This window comes from Xiphias gladius, chromosome 4 (assembly GCF_016859285.1).
Source record: "Xiphias gladius isolate SHS-SW01 ecotype Sanya breed wild chromosome 4, ASM1685928v1, whole genome shotgun sequence".
Classification (NCBI taxonomy): domain Eukaryota; kingdom Metazoa; phylum Chordata; class Actinopteri; order Istiophoriformes; family Xiphiidae; genus Xiphias; species Xiphias gladius.
Window position 1 is genome coordinate 8,177,818 of NC_053403.1, and position 20,865 is coordinate 8,198,682.

The window sequence follows — 20,865 nt, forward strand, 5'->3', positions numbered from 1 at the left end:
CCCAGCAGGTAGGAGAGGAGTGAAAGGAGATGTAGCAATAATTACAATGTGAAATTCAGATACACAAGATTAAATACAAGAAATGACTGAATGTCCTATATATTCTAATAAAACCGCTGTTTGCGAAGAACGCTGAGCACATAGCGTGGACTCCATACAAGCCTGCAACTGACAGTTATTTTAATTAATAATTAACCCACTGATTATTTTCATGTTGGATCAATATAAATGTCAGAAGATAGGGGAAAATCGCAATTTCCCAAGGCCAAGTGAGAAATCTTTACATGCCTTGTTTTGAGAGTTGTAATGATTGGGCCATTATTGGATAAATTGATCAACAGAAAAAAAAATCTACAACTATTTTGATATTCTATTCATCTTTTTGAGTCATTCCTCGAGACAAAACTGCCTACGTTTTCTGATTTCAGTTTCTCAAGTCTGAATATTTTCAGATTTCCTTTGTGATCTCTTAAAGGAAACGTAATATCTTTGGGTTTTGGACTGTTTATCGGACACAACAATATATAAGAACATTTTAATAATTTGCCATAAATTATTACAAAATTATCACATTTGAGAAGCTGAAACTAGGGAATTTTTGGCATTTTTGCCTGAAAAATAGTTGCCAATAATATTTCTGCTAATCAACTAATGATTTTAGACCTAACTTAATAAAAAAAAAACACACATCAGCAGGGCTCTTTTTTTGATTATTCGACTAACTGCTTAGCCTACAATTTGTCAGAAAACACTGAAAAATCATGCAAAAGGTCATCAAATGGCTTATTATATCCAAATCTCAAAGCTAATCAGTTTAAAACAGAGAAAAGCAGCAAGTTCTCAAATTTAAGAGACTGGCATTTTCCTTGTGAAATGTCTTAGAGGATCAACCGATAATCAAAATAGCTGCTGATTCATTTTCTGACCAATCAATTAATCCGCCAATCGTGTCAGCCCTTCGCCTCAGTACAGTACATTGGCCAAAAAAAGTAGAACTAACAGATCTAAAATAACATTAAAAGCTTCTCACTAGTATTTGTTGCAGGGATATTTTTGAGCTGCTTTATGTTGTAAGGTTTTCTTGTTATTTTGTCCAGCCCCTGTCTGTTTGGTACCAGCATTACACTTTTAACATATCGAGACAGATGTATGCTGTTATTTAGTGTGTCAGATATCACACAAACTCACAGCATAGGATTCATTTCCTCATTCCCCGCTATTTTCTTGATGACTCTCTGGGAAACGCAAATAAACTTCCTCTGTCTACCGATCTTGGCAAAAATCCTTCTCTGCTAACCTATTTTTAAATTCACAACAGGGATGAAGCAGGGCTTCCATAGTGACTCAGCAGGCACGCACCACATGGCTGCAGCGATGTGAGTTTGAACGGCGAAAGGGTCTCCCTCTCAGTTCAGCCACTCGACTTAACACTGCGGATCAGCGGAGATGCAATTAATTTAAAAACAGCGGCTGATCATAAGCGACTTTAAAGCAGAGCGACACTGAAACATGATGTCTCGTTCATGCACTCACATTTCAGATCCCCACACGGCTGCATGTGGACACGGAAGGAAGACTGGGGGCCTATATGTGTAATTTGTGCTTTATTAGGCGAACAAAACAACCAAAATATATAAACATGCATCGTAGTCAAAGAAACAAGGATACAGTGGCTTAATGGGGTGTGGGCATCCAAATCTGAGGTAGAAGGGGGGGGCAGGAAAACCTCTCCGTGGGATATAGAAGAGTTAAAATAAAGTAATACTGACTGCTAAGACAGATCTCAAAACGTTCCATCAATAACAATATAACACACCCATCAATACTTTCAAATTCAATCAACAGAAGAAAAACAAAACGTATGTTTCTTGCTCGTTTGAGTGATTAATTTGTTTTTTTCACGTCCCCTTATGTTTAACATTCACATTTAAATCCTCACAGGGCGACCTCTGTAAAAATATTGACAAACTAATCCATACGCAGCTTATTTGCGCATCATGTCTCACTTAATGTCACTTTCTGAGTTTTCAAATATAGGCTTGGCAGTTTTTAATTTATGTACAAGTTCCAGGTTTATCAAGAATATCGGCATTTTGTTTGATTGTTTTGGATGTACAGTATTTCTTGCTAACAGCCACATACAAAATATATCACTCAATTTGTAGTTACAAGTATATATTCATACAATTGTAATTTAAATACATAGACATTGTTACAAATTTAAGGGCCACTTGAACTCCGCTTCTCCTGTTGCCCCACATCCAACTCTTAACAGGACTTACTGGCTCTGGACAAATGTATTGTAAACTGTTGCCATCCACTGCCATTGAATCAAAGCTTGTAAATAATCAGCAATAGTTACATGTTCATGGTACTGAATTATTTGGCCCCTGGCTTCCATCAAACCATTTTCTATCAAAATGGTGGTGCTAACAGTAGGTGGAGCTGGACACACCAGGGCCTTGCGTCTAACATCCTACCAAAGAATAAACCTGATTGGAAAATCCTTCAGTTCAGAAGTGTTCCATAAAGCTGGGCCTTGGTCAGACTGTCTTTCCTGGAAAGTCCCAGGGAGCCAAATTTTTGGTTGTACGGAGGTGGAGGGGGTGGGGCCGGCGGTGGCGACTGGCTCGCCTGTGCGGGCAAGCTGTGCATTTCAGCTTGATAGTGCTGCAGCTCCGCAGCCATCTCCAAGGACCTCTGGTTGAGAGACTCGGTGGAGCTGTTGGGGCTGGGGTCTACATAATCCGTGCTCTGGCCACCGGCTGCCACATTGCCCTCCCTGTCTTTGGAGCTCCCTGAGTGGTAGAGGCTGTGCTCCGACCCTTGGCTGTCCTCGGCTCGGTAGAGGTGCGCTTGGCTGTGGGCCTGCCGCAGCCCCGGGCTGCATTCAGGGCTGGGGCTCGTGGCCACCCACACTGGGTCCATGACACCCACTCCATGATGGTAATAGTCAGCCCCCTCCTGGAAGCTGCTGTAGAGCGGGCCGAGTCGAATCTTAGCAGGCCGCACAGAGAAGTGCTGCTCGGAGAAGCTGTAAGGTGAAGCCCGGCCCGGGCTGCGGTAGGTGTGGGCACTTAAGTCCTCCACGCTAAGTTGTCTCCATCGACCAATCAGCTCCTCCTCCTCGGGGGCTAATGTGCTGCCTCGACGACTGTCTCCGTAGGCAACGCTCGGGGATGAAGAGGGAGGGAGCGGCTCATAGGGCTCACTGAAACAGGATGACATGGTGCGGCTGTAGACGGGCGAGCTGCCGTTCTGGTGGTGGCTCAGCTCCGTCTGCTGGAAAGGATGAGCGTTGGCAAAGCATCTTGGACTGTCCCTCTCCCAGGATGAGTCACTCTTTCTCTCATAGTCCCCTGCATCTCTCCAGTCCATGTAGAGGGAATGATGGCGAGGGGAGGAAGCTACGCTGCTGGTTGGGCCGTTGCCTTTGTCCTCAGATCCCCCGCCACTGAAGCTGGAGTAGGAGCTGGAGCCTGCACCCAGAGTGGCGGGGAACTTAGCAAAGTGCTCCTGGGAGAAGCTGGTCCTCACCCCGACTGATCCCTCCTCGGGGTTGCTGTCGGTGGAGTTTTGAGGCCCATACAGCAGCTTCCGCTGACCGTGGAGATCCATGCTGGGCCTCCGCTCACGGTGCCGGTCATCGGGGCAGTACAGGGCCGTGTCACTGCTGTACAGGTCCGACTTGTAGGCCGCGCGGAGCCCCAGGCGCTCTCCTGGGGCCAGGCTCTCCAAAATAAAAGCGTGTTCCTGGGTCTGAGGGCTCGGGGAGCGGGAGGCCTGGCTGCTGCTGCAGGCCTCGTCTGGCTTCTCGAGCACTTTGGCGATGAGAGAGGCCGGGACAGTGTCGGGGTAGGTGTGACAGAGAGGAGACTCCTCCATGTGCATGGTCAGTCGCTCCTGAAAATCAGCAGGCAGCTAAAAGTGTTGGAGAAAAGAGAAGGGAAAGAAAATACCTGCGTTTAAAGTGTTGCTGTAGAAATGCCGTGAAATTAGCACCTCATTCTATTCAGTGCAAATCGTTAGTAGTACGAAATGTCACGCTGGCCGATGTATTTTTCCTCATTTTATGTGGTATTCTGATTGGTCGGTTTGTAGACGTGGGTCACGGCGGCATGTGACCCGTTGAGAAATTGGCCCTGAATGCCTGGCACTGTCTGTATTATGTCGCATGCTTTGTTTGGTCCCTCAGCACTGAAGTGTGCGTGTCAGTATTTCACATAGTACAGTGGGTGATTTCCGAGCGTGTCACCACAACAAACACCTATGCGTGTTTGTGAATTCGGTAAAAAAATCAAAGTGTCATTTTCAGTGACAAGAGCCCAAACAACAGAGAATAATAAATGTGAAAATGAAGTCGAATTTAGCCCCCTTCCTTGGAAAAGAAAGACACTGTTCTATTCTGAGCATTTCTCAATAAAAACAAAGCCTCCATCCACTATCTTTGCCTCTCCATAGCAACAAGCATTAAGCCAACTGCAGCACATCATCAACAGGAATCCAGTCAGTTGTCCCTAATTGACAATGAGAGGATGGCTAATTATAACTTTGTAGACAGAGAAAAGACAAACGCCACAAAGAACATGAAAATACTTTTTATCAGCACAGTTTTTTTACAACTTGGACCAAACTAAATGCACCTTAATTACTGTCCACACATTTTTCATCTGGGCCTGTTTTGAACAAGATCACAATTAGCTATTATGTGGCATTCAGAAATCCGAGCCCAATCATTTCATACCCTTTCTGTGCTTGTTTTTTTTTTTTTTTTTTTTTAGCAAAACAAATGACTAAAGCACTTCCGTAGGCACTGAAGAGCCACTGCACTCCTCAAAATGCTGCAGCACCATTCATCAATATGCTTTCGATCAGCTTCCGCCCACACAAACAGCAGACCGGTGGACATACAGTGAGGCATGTATAGCCTCTGACCCCCATCGCGTTTGGCAGTCAGCCTGCGGAACAGTTTCTCACTCCATAACAGATCCTACGCTGTGCGCAGCTGGGGCGTGTATGTGTTTGTGTGTGCAGTGTACGTGCAGGGGGATAGTTCTTGTGCCTTATGTAACCAAATGCAGTTTTGAATTGATATTTCCTTTCAGCTATATGGGTGAAATGTGGGGAGGCATTCTTTAGCCTCACAGACACTTGCCAGCTTTAAAATCTACTCGTGTCACATGGGCGAGGCACGAGGCCCAGGGCTGATGCAGTGGAAAGTGGCGCCAAGCTGGCCTGGTGTTAAAATGGTCATCAATACCCACATGCGTCTCTTTTCACAAGCAAAAGCAGGACAGCATGAGGACGCTGTGGTGCACTCTCTCTTTACATTTTCTCTCATACTGTAGTTTTAGCTTCCTGTACAGTTCGCTGTCCCTCACTTTTGTGCACAATTTGCCATGAGGTGGTTTTCTGTGCTGCTCCTTGCTTGATCATTGTCAAACAATTACACGATTTCGGAACCCGGTCCAGTGTAATTACACTTTGAAATGGCTGCATAATGAGTGAAAGGAGGAAAAAGGCTTACGAGCCCTGGTTCACTTTAGACTCCTGGCTCAGAGATGGGTGCAAACACAAGATTCGTACTTTTGTTACTTTTAATATGATATTTCTCTTCTTTGAAACACATAACTTTGGTTAATTAAATTGTTCGCTTGGTTAAAGGGAGAGATTAATGAAAAAGAGCAAAAGATTTAAAAAGCTGTGTAGCCTTTAATCTTAAAAAAGTAAGTGTTGAATATTTCCTTTTTGTGAACGCAATGTTTTCGATAAAAAAAAAACATCACTAAATGTTAGAAATGATCTCAGGAGTTTGAGTAAATATAATTAAGCAGAAACAATTTCACTTTTTATTTTCAGTGTAAAGTAACTATACTTTCATGGGGATTACAAAGTATAAATCAAAATCTAAAATGGCAAAGATTTTTCATTCTTCAATGACCATAGCATTTATGGATTTCAAAGAATTACTGTATTTATAATGTGAATAATTATATGTGCAGAATGTAACTTTGTTAAACTCTCTAATATTGGCTACCAACTTTGAAAACTTGCCTCTTTCACTTCTCTCAGGAGAGGGGTATTTAGCCGAAAAACAGCTTTAATTCTCCAATCTCTGCCCTTCCCGCAGTGACCTACAGTAGCCATTAGTCCAGAAAGTCTCGTCTCTTATCCCTTCTGCCTCGCAAAGGGCAAGATGACTTTCAGTTATAGTCGAGACAGCAATTTTCCTGCCCGTCTCATGTCATGAACTGAAAATTCAGACTTGTGCTGCTCTAGAAACACTTCACCCACATCTCCTCTTCCCCAAAAATCACAGCTATCGTACCAAGTATTTCCCTCTCACCTGGCTTCCAGTGTATTAAAAAAATATTGTTTTTTTTCTTATATATAATTTTATGGGTTAACGTCAAATGTGAGGGCAAAACGCCTGAACCTCTTATGGGTCTTAGCCTTGGTTGGATGTGAGCTTTGCGAAGTAAGAATTGAAATGAATTCTACATAAACTGTTATGGATTAGACTGAAACCTGAATAAAATCATAGAAACTGGTGAAACAAATGAGATAGAAAAGTCCAGGTGCAGTGGATTCAACTGAAAAAGAAAATGTGAGTCTGAATACAAGACTAAATGACATGTAAAAGTCAGGGCGAGGCTCACCTCAGAGAGCTGGGCTCTGTAAAGAGACTTGTTGCACTGGAGAAGCTGAGCAGCCAGGTTACAGTCCTTTCTGTACAGATCCTGTGGAGGCACAACATGGCCGCAGTTAGAAGAGATACCAGCCAGGGATGAATGTCGGAAAAATGCCGTTGCGGACTATTTTTCTGGTCTCTGCTGAGTAGATATCACTTTACCTCTACCCACGAAAACTTACTCTGCCTCTTCACAAATGCGAAACTGAATCTGACTGTTAATAGCTGCAAAACATCATCTGCTCACCATCCATAGCTTCCACTGCGATAGTCCTTTTTGTTGCTTTTGTGTAGCAAGAGCAATGACAGCAAAAGTGTCTTTAATTGACAATGTTTGATCATTTTTGCTGCGACCAACTAAGCCAATCCTTAAAAAAATGAGCCATAGCCAAGAGGATAATTTCTATTTTACTCTCTGTAAAACCTCATTTACTGTACACACTACATATCCGGGTTGTATTAATTACTTGAGTTTACCATTTATGTTACATTAATAGAGTAAAGCATGCAGCAGTAAAGTCACGAGTCGGCTGTGAACCCAGAGAATGTGAAGTTGGGTGAATACTGTCTTGTTGTGTTGGCTGAAGATTAGAAAAGAGAAACTGTGGTATACATATATATTATATACATCTTTACTATGTAGTATTAGAGTAGTAAGGTAGGACAACATATTGCTGCCCACCATGAGGAAACAACAAAACCTGTACAGTTTGTCATTATTTAAAAAAAAAATGCAATACAAAACAATATGAAAGTATCTTCTTATAATGAGGGGAAAAAAAATTCTGATTATAATGAGAATTAAAGTAGATTGTACAGTGTTTGTTACAGCGCAGCAATCCACTGCCATAGACGTTAAAAAAGACAGAATTAATATGTATGGATTGGTTTCACAGAGATGAAAGTATGAAGAGATAAGAGAGGGTTAAAGGTGAGAGGAAACATCAGTCCTTCTTACATTGTCCTCTCGCAGCTTCTCGATGGTGAGCTTGGCCTCCATCAGGTGGTTGTTGAGAACGATGATCTCTCTGCTCAAAGCCCGCTTCTCATCGTCGTGGTGCTGGGACTGACGACGACCAGAGAGGGGTTTTAGAAACAACGGGCATGGAGAGCGGACCCCATTAAAGCTTTCAGTTTAAAAAAACAATCATCAGAACATGCACAGTTTTTACTATTCACAAGAACGTTCCTGTCCTGCCCGACAAATAAAACTTGCCACAAAAAAGGGTTCCCTTCAGAAAAGCACAACTCAAGTATTTTATGAAAATTCATCCAGGGGAACTCATCAGACGTGTGGGACGTTTTACTACAAACTGCAGTCCTTAAATCATCATATAATGGACAGTAAAACATGAAATGGACCCCAGGAGACCATTAAAGCTGTTTCGTCAGCTAATAGCGATACATCTGGGCGTGACATTATACACAGAGATTTTTTTTTAATTTTTAGTTAAAGTCTGCTTCACATAAGTACGGAAGCCACGACAGGCAAGTTAATTTTTTTAATTTGTTTTTTTAATTTGTTTTTGCCAGCATAGTTTTTCTAAGTTTTTTCCATCTGCAAAAACAAGCCCTGAGAGGCAAATGAATTGTGTGTGTGTTTGTCTGTGTGTGTGTGTGTGTGTGTGTGTGTTTCTAGCCAAAAGAGATACATAGCAGTAGCGTTACTTAGCTTGCTAACACACAATATATGTACCTGCTCTTTAGAGTTCAAGGATAAACTAAAAATCTCCCGGAAGAAAACATGAAAGCTTTTAGTCCTATTTAGACTGGGGTAGTGGTGAACTTTAACCTCTTGTGTCCGAAATGAGTATTACAAAAACAAACACTATGAACAAACAAATTCACTTGCCCTTAGGGCTTCCGTACATACAGCTCTACACTGTTAAGTGTTTTCTCTTCAGACGTAATTAAGGTTTGTACCAAACATCAGCAGACCCTCTTTCGTTATACTGTACATCAGGAACAATTTGTGGTGAGAATTCTGAATATTACAATGTAACCTGTTTTGAAAAATAATAAATTAATTCAGTCATACACAATTAAGGTTTTTCTCTATGTCCGAACCTCATCGATATGAGAGCTTTAAAGAGCAGTCCGCTGTTTTCAGAGTTTTTACAATGAAAAATGTGGCTGCTGTCTGACGCAGGGTGCGTAAGATCCTGGCTCCGAAATACAGGATGGATGGATACGATAAAGATACACAACGCAACCAAACGCACTGTTAGTGTTAAAGTGGGAGCAAGAGATCCTGTAGCTGAAGTTCTTGGGCTGCTTTGGGTAACCAAGGAAGCATGACGTCAGTAAACTAAGCACTCCACAGGAGCAGATTTTCTCTTGGCTACTAAATGTTTCTTGGGCAGCCGTGTGTCGAATCAAAGCTAAAACCTGGCTCCGCGGTGTAGTGTCCGTTATCTTATTTCAAATCGAATGCGCTGAAACACAGAGCCTGAAGAACAAAAAAAAATGCGTAACAGTCCAAATACTCCCGGTCTGCACTGCACATGGCAGCTGTGCCAGACATTTTTTTTCTTGTACGCAGGAGTTGTGCCTTGTCTCTTCAGACTTTCCTTCCTTGGAGAACTGTGGCTGTGTGTGTGTGTGTGTGTGTGTGTGTGTGTGTGTGTGTGTGTGTGTGTGTGTAGGAGCACAGACACAAGAACATCACTGTGTTTATCTTTCTTGTAATTACAGTCCCTGTAGTTGAGCGGGGCCAAGGGGTCAGGTGGGTTTGTGGCACCTCTGGAGTAAACAGGCTTTACGATTGCAGGGAGACTTACTCAGCACCTTTCTCACCCTTGAGGAGGAGATACGTGAGACGACTCAATAACAGCTGATGAGGACGCTTCCCGAGAAAATAAAAAAAAAGCCGTTGGCCTTTATTTTAAAGATCAGCGTTTTTTTTCTCACAAAAAGCCGCGTGACCTTCAGCTCCTTATTATCTGTACCGGGTATCTCACATTGTGACGACAACCGTTGTGATTATTATCTTGTGCGCTTCCAGCCGTCTGCTCAACGGCGAAGACACCTGATGGTCATACAATGTTCTCAGGCGGGCCATTAGCTGCGTCTTTTCCCCCGGCAAGAGCCGTGTCTGACAAACGAAGTGAGGCACGCTGCATCGAGGAACAATGGGTTTGCTATCACTCTGCCACTGGAAGGAGGACAGCCAATTGTAATAAGCCATAATTAACGTCAGTGGGACCAACAGCAGGGCATTCATATTCAAATTGGCTCCCCCAGTGTTCTGTACCATCTCTAAACCGCACAACCTGCTTACATGCTTTACAGCAGGCACGGGAATTCATATGACCGAATACAGTCTCTCACACACACACACACACACACACACACACACACACACACACACACACACACACACACACACACACACACACAGGAGGCTTAAACACTTACGCTTCTATGGATCTTTTCCTCCAGATCTTGGTTGATCCTCTGCAGTGCTGAGTAGCTGCTTTGTATCCTGAACAATAACACAATAAGCGACATTGCTCACTTGCAGATAATAGTTTGTGCGTGCACATACATAGAGTGTAGCAGCCGGAGACCTCTCCAAACTGAAAATCAGTGAATCAGAATGCTCAGCAGGATACGAGTCGGAGTATGGTATGGTTCCAGTTTGTAGCACTTGTGAGAGTCGTTTCTCACACCTCACTGACCTCATTCTACTGATACGATGATTTAGTTAATGTTTTGTTCCATTATTTGTGATCCGGAAGGCTGAGACAAACTGTACAGGGCAAGGTTTTTGGCGACAATTCCCAGTAATGTGAATCACTCACTCTCTATCACACGGTCTGCCATGAAATTTTGTACAGATACCCATGCTCCCCAGAGGATGAGTCCGAAAGACACTGGCGATCCCCTGACTTTTTTCTATAGCGCCATCATAGGTTTACATTTGTGGTTTTGAGAGGAAGGTCTCAGCAGCTGTTGGATGGTTGAATTTGGTACATTCATCGTCCCCAGTGATTTAAAAATTGTAATAGCTTTTGTAATCCCTTAACTTCTCCTCTTGCGCCGTCATCAGCTCAAAATTTCAATTTGTCCAACGCTTTGGTTTATGATCAGAGCTAATGACATTCTGATCATCCTCGGCCAGACTTTGTGTTTAATGCTAATTAGCAAACGTTAGCATGCTAGAGTCTTAGTCACGTTTCTGTTTTTTTTTTCTCTTCATCTTGCTTCGCTACTTCAGCCTCCCCAAAAAATCCTTCAAATGAAACAATGCATGAGGAGAGAATAATCCTCGATTGAAGAGCTAGCAATTCGTCTCCACTCTCAGGCCATAACCTCTGATAAGGGGTCAGATGCGAGCCTGTATTTGATAGCAAGCAGTGAGCAGATGCAAACGTAATGTGGGGAGAGAGAGCAGAGCTTACCGGGGCGCCACAGGCGTTGATTAATATTAAGGGATCACAAGCCAAACAAGTTGGGAACCACTGTCCCATGCAACTGGTATGAGAGAGAGGATCTCATTGGTAGGCGCGAGTGGCTGAGAAAACCACTTTGCAACATTTTGTTGAAGAAGTCCAGCGGGTCAAATTTATGTTATACATTCTCCAGATTTGAAATTGCACTGAACTGCACTATCAGGCTTTTGATACCAATGATCATTGCATTAACCTAATAAATCACCGTCATCGACTGAATGATTTTACTTAGGACGAAAACAAATGATCATCCCTCGTAATTACTAAAGATGCACCACAAGGTGCCATTCTACGTCCATTATTGTTTCGAATATAAATCAATTTACTTTACTTTTTGTTATGCCAACGCAGATGTACGATACTAATTTTTTATGCAGACAACTTGGTCTTAAATGTATTTGGCTTTGCTCCAACTCAAGTCATGTCAGGGTTGACATTTTTTCAGAAATCTCTTAAGCTTGTACCGAATGCTGACAAGACAACATGTGTTCAACCCACAGGAACCCACAATTCCAAGGATCCATAGTCCTTCTTCTTGCCATTCATACACTTACAGTAATGGTACTGAAACAGAACTCAGATACTAGAGAAATGGGCTGGATAAAACAATAGTAATGTTTTATGTTGCATGTTTCTCTTTAGATGACGGCTAAACCACCCTGTCTGTGTTTGATATCCTGTGATGAAACGCTACTCAATAAACAACTTGCTGCAGTTCATCACTCTGCCTTGCACTTCATTCGAGGTGATAAATCTCATACTATGTTAAAAAAAAACAAAAAAACATCAGCTGGTGCTCATTAACAAAAAGAGACAGAATTACACACTGTCTCCTCCTAAAACCTCCGCAGTATATTTAATCTCTTCTCACTTTTAAATCAAATCAAATAAAAAATAAAAAAACCTTAGATACTCATAGGTAAATACTGAATTTGGAGAGTTCAGTTCAGCACTTTGCACCATATAAATGGAGTGAAAAACAGGGTTTAAAACTTGAATGTCCCATCCCACTGGATCATTTTTCCTGATAAATATGGGCCTTTTTTTAAAAAAAAAAAAAGAAAAAAGAAAGATGTTTATGATTTGTTTTTGATGCTCTTTGCATGTATTCATGTGTGTTATTATGTCGTCTGTCCATGTTTCCCCTGCTGTTATCAGGTTTCTCTTACAATAACAAAGTCAGTCTCCGTGGAACTTTTCCAGGAACTACGAACCTTGGGAGGGACTCATTGCGTTTCTACCACAGGGACCAGGGTCCAAATTAAATTCTGGGGAAATTTTTTTACGCCCCCCAAAAAAGTCCCTGCTCGAGGGGTAGTACTTTCCAAAAGTACAAGTAACCTTTGGGGTGGGGCTTGCTGCGCTGAACATTCCTGATGGGTCGAGTACCCCAGCATTTTATCTAATCTGTAGCTGTATATAGATTTTTCATTGCCCTTCAGCACATTAACATGGAGTCGCAGACGCAGACTCAATAGTACCATTTGCAAGGCATCAAATCACGATCAACAGCAGCGTTTGACTCTCCTCCGTGTTTACTGTTGTTGCAGTGTCGCACAAATGCTGCCTGTCTGTTCCGTTATTTGGCGTCGTCGTTGTTGTATAGTCTTCTGAATTACCGCCACCTGCTGGACTGGGGTTGAACAGCTTGTTGTAGCCGCCTGTTTTTTCATATGTCAGCAGGCTAATTTTGCCTAACCTTCCTGGGTCTTTAGACTGTGGTGGAAACACGTGCAACCAACGACCCTGAAGGAACCATTTAGTTCCATGAAAAAACGTTCCTGGGACTAAAAGTTCTTCAAAACCTTCAAACAGACCCAGTTCCTTAAACCTCTCACCTTGTGTGGAACCACTTTCTTTACCTGCTTTACTTGACTAACATAAAATATCCTGAGCAGTGGTGGAAAGTAACTGAACACATTTACTCAAGTACTGTACTTTTGAGGTACTTTACTAGCGTATCTCCGTTTTATGTTACATTATACTTTAACTCCACTACATTTTTTTGTCAGCTGTAGTTAGGAGTTACATTTCAGATCAAGATGTTTCATTAAAATAAATGTATTTTTAAAGATTATGATGGTACCAGTGGTTCCCAACCCTTTTGGCTTTTGGGACCCTTCAAAAAAAAAAAAGCAGTGTCCAGTTTGGACCCCTTGTCACCTTCCAAATGCCCTGTGAGTTGTTAGTAGCTCCACTAGTGTCTCTCAACTTCTTAGATTGTTTCTTTTAAATAAATATTCATGGCTCGAAGTCGTAAAGAAAAGATTAGAGAAAGGTCCAAATCAAGAATACAGATTTGTGTAGCAGAACCTTGTTTTGTCTTCTTTATACCCCATTAATTATCACACAACCCCTCAGATTTATCTTGTGACCCTTTGGAGGGGGGCCCTTGGGAAATGTTTAATTAAACTACCAGTGATTCAATATATAAAGTAGTTAAAACCTGCTCCAACTCAACAACTACAAGTGCTGATCAGTATTAACACTCTAATAATGTCATTATTATATGATGTCAGTCACGGGGACCATTTCTTTCTGTAGAGTGAGTATTTTCACATCGTGGTATTGCTACATTTACACAAGTAAAGGATCTAAATACTTCTTCCACCACTGATCATCAGTGTTGTACAGAATTCAGGCCAACCTGCGCAGTTTATCAGTAAACTTGTCCAGCTCCTCCTGCGCCCGGCGCAGCTCCGTCTCCAGGTACTGCCGTGTGGAGTCGAACTCGCTCTGCAGCAGCTCCAGCTTGTGTGTTGTGTAGGAAAGCCTCTTCCGTAAGTCCTCCTTCTGCTCCAGCAATGAACTGCGCAGACACACACACGCACAAAAACACAAAAACGCACACACAGAAGATGATTGTGTTCAGGGCGTACTGTATGGGTGAGGAAAACGAGTTTGTAACTTGGGCATATTCTTATCTAAATGGACTTATAAGGGTCTACATATCTTTTTAAAAAGCCCCTGAATGGCCATGCAGTGGTGATGAGAACATCATGAGAGGGTGATATAGCAGAAAAAGTTGTGTGCAAAAGTGCTTTGTATAAAGAAAACATGAGACCAAAACACAGGCCTCTAATTAAGGCAAGAATACAGAGCTGTTTGAGTCATTGGATCTTTCAGCATCAGATCTTTCTTCTTTTTTTTCTTTTTTTTTTTCTTCCAGCATTAAAGCTCTGCAGCACATCACAGAAACCCAATCATCAGTGAGATTGGTCCCGGAGAAAAAAAATGGATGGTGTAATCCGTGATGAAATATGATCATATGAACTCTAATACATCATATGAATAGACTGTGAAGGCTCAGATTTACGGAGCAGCGATACCCCCCACATGTAATTCAGGGAGACAGCACAATGATGACTATTTTTAGTATGTGCATTACCTGGGCTTCAATCTAATAAAAGGGCAAGTGTGAGTGGGAAAAGAGGAAATGTCCGTTGCTGTGATGGATCTGAGTGTGCACGGCTGGGCTTAATGGACCCTGTATTGACGGACAGAGGGAGGAAGGAGGGTAATGACTCTATCTGCAGCCGGATAACTGATAGCAAAGAGTGGATGGAGATGTGGTCACGTTGCTCTTTTCACTTCCTCTTTTTGTCTCGTTTTTTCTGTCTTTTAACAAGATTACAGATGCATATGGGTGGGGGCTGAGAAAGATGGAAAAAGAATCAGGGAAAGGTTCGTTTCAGTGCAATTTCCAGGTCACTAAGTGGACGTATCATCCAGTTTCCAGCTCATTAAAATGCATGATAATATTTGCGCAACCAGTGGAATGAAAAGTAGACTGGGTCAGTCCATTCAGAACTATGCCTGTTCAGACTAAATATTACGAGTTTAGCCATTTCTCTGTAATTATGTCGAAATTTTAGTCGAAATTTTTGTCTTATAAATCACTTTAGCTGGATTATTAATTTTGGACAGTCACAAAAAAAATACAAATAAGAAATCGCTGATATGAAGTGATTCACAGACACGCCAAACACACACAATACCCAATGGTATATAATGGGTTTGACACGTATGTATACAGTATCATGTGCTGGCTTGCTTTCCTTTTGTTTTCTCTTGACTCTGTAGGTAATGTAAGTACCGGTCTGGTAAACACCTTCAGGTGTATGACCACTGAAAATATTAACTGATTGATTCATATGGTAAAGATGCAGCAAATATGTGCCGCAGAAAGATACATTTCTCAGAATCGGAGCTGCTCCAGAGGCAAACATCTCACTGGTAGATTTAAATTTGGATGGGCAGTCCAAAACAACTTTTTTTGGCAGCAAGTCCTCCTGCAAAGATGACAAATTGGGCCATTTGTTTTAATCGCTTGTGTTCTGAAAATGACTCAGAGCACAGTGTATGATTAAGTTTGGGGAACTAATTTCACTTGGTTACAGTTTGTGAAAGATGACCTTCATGGTTAACGGAAAATAAAGTGGATTGCTGGTAAGGAAACGGGCCGTGAAGCACAATTTTTGGTTTCAGTGTCAGAGGCTTCATAGGCACAACCCTCCTGACAATGGTTATTCATTACAGTCCGTTCAGTCTGAAGATCGTGCGTAAAAGATTCACTCGTACGTGTACTGTACAATGACAACACCGGGATGCTTCCACCTTTGCTAATGAGAGAGGACAGTCATCATTTGTACAACGGCAGGAGGTTGCTTTTCAAAATAAGGTAAATACAATTTGTATTTGAGCGTGTTTGAAAAGCGAAACCAGAAGTTACAATTTCCCAGCGGACCTGGAATGTTGTTTATTTTTTAGGCATTTACCACAGTTTAGGTAGAGAGCTGCAGCATCCACAGGCAAACCGGTGAGTAAGAAATACCTGCCTACAGAGTGATTCAATGAATGTCTCCACTGACTGGATGGCATTTCAGTGCTGCATTATCCGGCAGCCCCCACCTCCTCACCTTCTGCCTCTCTTTGATTGGCAGGTATTGGCAGGGGAATACAGGTGTTTGTTGTTTGATGGAGGATGAGTTTACGTGAAGTAGCTCCGGGGATGAAAAAATCCCCCATTAGCGACCTCCTCTGTGAACAGGAGCTGAGTCAGACGTAATGAGTGCTTTCAATCCGGTGAGATGGGATGACGGGGCGGCATGACTCCTGGTGCTCGGAGAGAGGCGGGATGAGGCTGCTTTAGCACCACTGGACGGCGAGAGGGGACACGTCGTGGGCGGATGAACGGACAAACAGATAAAAACGAGGACTGATGGAAAGATGGCGTCTGAGAGATTCACTCTTACCTCTTTTTCGGATGTTTGCCGCCATTTCGGGGGACTTTTAAGGCGGTTTTGCCAATGTATATCTTTTTCATGGTTTGTCTGTGTTCCTTCCCTCTCATGTGTTTATAGGGGTTGACCACAGGGAGCCGGCATGTGTGTTAGTTTCCCAAAGGAGACCAGCTAAGTCTGGCCTGCAGAGTTACTGAGTGTTCTACCTGTGTTGACCCTGCCAAACAAAGCAAACAGACAGGTTGGCAATTAGTAACTACGGTTCAGCCAAGGAACCTGTGTGAAGGACAAAGTCGATATTAAAAATTCTGGACTGATGCTGCCAAAATCTTGCAATGATAGTCATTTTAATGGCAAAATTCCCCACAGTTTCGTCCTTGGCAGGAAAAGAAAAGCTGAAACAGCATTAAACTCTGAACTAAATTCAGAGTAACACACTATTTTGAAAGTTAGAAGCTCTCCAAAGCTGAAAATGCACAATTAAACACTTTTAAAAAACCTGCTGATGTAGTTTCCAGGCTATTTTTATTGTTTCTTGGTGTCCTTTCTTGCTCGCGATCTCACACTGTGCTGTTTCCTACAGTGGAAGTGAAAATGGAAGTATCTTAGACATCAGGGGTAAATGTCAAGCTTTGGTCTCAGTCCTGCAGACTTAAAGAGCAAGGGCTTCGTTCGGCTATGCAGCAAAGTTCAACAATCATATGTGGATAAATCCATCGGGGGAGAGACGATATACTGTATACATATCCCACAGCTTGCGACTTTGTGGAATTTATGCTTGTTAAGTGAAATATCTGGGTTTCCTTCCACATGTATTCAACATTTAGGGAGCCTAGTAGGTATTAAAACCCCTGAAAACTTGGTTTCGAATAATAAGTGTTTCTCTATAACATTAAATATTCATGACTAAATAAGGAACAATCCAAGAAAATCTTGCTTAACACTCAGAGGCTCAGGTAATCCGCATCTACGCGACTGTGTGGGTGCGGTTTGATCGGATTTTGACAGTGGTCCGGCAACATAGGCAAACAACCCCACAACTGCCATCACAGACTGATTTAAATATTGCCTCATTTGTGATTGTTGCCTGACCTACGTGACATGAGCGCCATCCACTTCAAAGCCAGTGAGGAGAAGAAGCGAAAACAACAAATACAGAAATGACCGAAACTGTTTAAGGAAGAAAATTTTGCTTTAACGTAGAATTCCATCACTGATATTAAGAGGCCGGTTGAGAGTATATGCTTTTAGGGCCTCTTTTAGGTTTCATGCCTGCGTTTATGTTTTTGTTGGACACAAATCTGGTTTGTATCACTGGTGGTTGATGAAAGGCCTTTGCGACCGGCAGATATCCGACTTAACCCTTTTTGCCACACACAGAGGACATGAACTGACACACCCACCCAGTCCGAGCTGAAAAGAGTGTGACAAGGCCGATACACCGAAACTTCTCTTCTAAACATCGACCCCCCACCCCCCACCCCCGTAACCTGCATCTCAGTGACGTCTGCGGCACAGGTGCAGCCGCCAGCCCACAGACAAATGGTGCGGATTATTAGATGAGACGGGGCGTCAAAGCCTGATCAAAGCTCCTCTGATCCAAGCACTGGACTTTCCACCCGGAAAGGAAACGACGACAGACTGAGGATGTGACCGAGGAAAGCGTCGCGTTTGGGTTGTTGCAGCCATAGCTGCTATACGTACACGTTGTGTACAAACCAGATGACACAGAGAAACGTGTTGATCCACTGACACCCAGTTGTTGGGAGGTGATTTATCCTGCTGGCTGGGGAGGCAGGGAGACGTGTACTCCTCCAGATGGTGACAGCTCACCGCCACCACTGGAGCCTTCACTCCAGCTGTTTCCCTCTGAGTCATAGCACACCGGCTTTGGATATGTGTGTGTGTGTGTGTGTATGTATGCGTGTGCGCAAGATTTGGTGGGTGTGAGCATTGCTTTGTATGTGTATGAGGCTTCTCGGTTTGTGGACGTGTAAATAAGTGGGAAGTTATAAATGTAGGTGCATACTTGTGTTTCTTTGTGTCTGTTTGCTTTTGCGCGAGCGCATACCTGCCTGTCTCTGTGTCTTTTTGTGTGTGTGTTTTTTCTGCAGCGTCAGCTCTGCCCATTCAATTCCCTTCTCCCTGGAATGAAATAAACCAATACTATGTGCCACAAAAGTCAAAAGAGGACAGCTGTTAGCAACACATCTCCGGCCGCGTCGGGTGTCCGCTGTCAAGCCGGCCGACCACACTCACTCCCTCGCTAATTCACTCGCTTCTTCTTCTTCCTTTAGCCGATCGTCACACTGCAGCAAAAGCCATAGACGGGGCTCGCTCAGATGGCGCTGCCTGCCACCCACTCGTGCCACACTGACATTTGAGAGGAACTCAGAGCACTGAAAAAGGAGGGGGGGGGGGTTGGTAGAGGAGGAGGAGGACATTAAAGTTGGGAAATGGGGAAGAGGGAAAAGCAGAATGCCAGAGTAGTTGCAATTCAGCCAAAGACAGGAAAGAGGGAGAAGCCATTGACAAATTAGAGAGGAAAAGCAAAGAGTGGGTGTGATGTCTCTACTGAAAATCATCATTCCTCTCTCCTTTTCCCCCGCCTCTTCAGTCTATCTGTTTCTCCCTTTCAGCCTTCCCGATCGCATCTACTTCGCAGATATACTGGTTCTCAGGAAAAGCCCTTATCGCAGGGCCAGACCTCAGCGTTGGAGCGGGGGAACCCAAGTGGCTGACTCATCCAGCAGCAGCAGCAGCAGCAGCAGAGATAGAAGGCGAAGGGGAAAAAAAAAAAAAAAAAAAAAATGCTCTTTCTGCCCTGTGTGCCTTCAGATTAACAAGGCGGCTAACCTGCAGCAGTCACTCAGCCCGGTGACATGTACAATATGACTCAAGAAAAAAAAAAAAAAAATCAACTCTCTACTCTGTGAGTGTGTTTGGGTTTATGTCTGTTTCTCCGTCCAGCATTGATTAACCCGGGAGCAGCCGCTTAAGTAGTTACACACCAACTACCAACATCATTAGCAGCAGCAGGGGATAATGACCCACTGAACGGATTTCATGTGCCGCTGATGGCCCTCTGCACAAGGGACTGTGTGATCATGACAACCACCCCGAGAGGATTTTAGGGTGAGCAGAAAAAGGTGATGGAGGCTAGCTGTGCTCCAAATTGAGCCCAACATTGACACCAGAGCAAGCTATGAGCAGACATTTAGACACAGAAAATGGCACCGTGTTTTGCTACAGGGTACCAGTCAGACGATGGAGTGTAATCCCAGAGGGCCAGTTTTAAATATGCATGCATGAGATTCATTCAAGGAATTGTTAAAAAAGTTTGGGAAATAAGTTTATTGGCTTTCATGGTGGGGGCTTAGATGAGAAGACTTCACGTCTGTCTGTTAAATATGAAGCTACATCAATCAGCCAATTTGCTTAGCTTAGCATAAAGACTGGAAACAGAGGGATACAGCTAGCCCGGCTCTGTCCAAATGTAACAAAATCAATCTGCCAGCACCTCTGAAGCTCATTGTTAACATGTTGTACTATTTATTATAAGCTAAAGTGCCACAAGTTATGGTTTTACAGGGGGTGATGTGCTGGACTATTTTCTGTCCGAGCGCAACATCTTCCTTCACATTAAAGACATTTTACTTTTGGACAGTGCCACACTAGCGATTTCCCGTCTTTATGCTAAACTAAGCTAACAAGCTAATGGATGTGGTTTAACATTTAGCTTACAGACGTGACAGTGGTATCGATTTTCTCAAAGAAAGCGAAAAAGGCAAATTTACCAAATTGTAAAACTATTCCTTTAAGGTTTTTCAGATGATAAAACACTGCACAGTAGTTTATGAGATACGATTTTACCACTTAAGCACAAGCTAAATAGTAAAGTTAATGTTGTTAATGTTATATATTATCAGAAATGTGTCCCTGCATGTATTTGACTGGCCAGTGCAGTGCCACGCTGAATGACATCTAACTATGCAGCGGAAAAAGTTCAGCCAGGTTCGACACTTTGCCAGACAACCCCGCTTTTTTGCCAGGACCCTCTGCATCAGCACTTGGCAACCCAGTGGCCTCATTGAAATGAATCAGGAAGCTACATTGATTAACGGTGAAAATGTCAGTCTGAACTCGGCCTGAGGATGACGGTTTTTAGTTTTTCCACAGTTTTTGACAGAGAAAACCAGATTTTTTAATTTACAGATTTTTTAATTTACCCCGGGTCAACTGTTTTTGACCCGGGGTGGACATTGCAAATTGGCTTTGGTTATAAATGCTGTGGTATGTGGCACTGGCTCATGCTATATAATTGTCCCGGTACGAATAAACAAAAAAAGAAAAATGTCCCAAAAGTACAGTACAGTAAATGAGGTCCTCTAGTGACGAGCACAGCTCAGACAGTCTTCTGGTAAAAGATGTAAAGATGTTAAGAAAATGCAAATAGGCTGCTGATTATGCCCGTCTA

At 42.9% G+C, this 20,865-nt stretch overlaps 1 protein-coding gene across 1 annotated transcript; it reads right to left on the reverse strand.

Annotated features, from left to right (window-relative positions):
• Positions 1-1,615: 1,615 nt before the first annotated feature.
• Positions 1,616-16,503, reverse strand: si:dkey-174m14.3 (uncharacterized protein LOC563117 homolog). The gene is made up of 6 exons (XM_040125717.1): positions 16,401-16,503; positions 13,793-13,954; positions 10,109-10,175; positions 7,650-7,757; positions 6,660-6,740; positions 1,616-3,921 (listed from the first exon to the last, which is right to left on the reverse strand). The coding sequence occupies exons 1-6, from the start codon at positions 16,496-16,498 to the stop codon at positions 2,509-2,511; spliced, it is 1,929 nt and encodes a 642-aa protein (XP_039981651.1). The 5' UTR covers positions 16,499-16,503; the 3' UTR covers positions 1,616-2,508.
• Between the last annotated feature and the right edge of the window lie 4,362 nt (positions 16,504-20,865).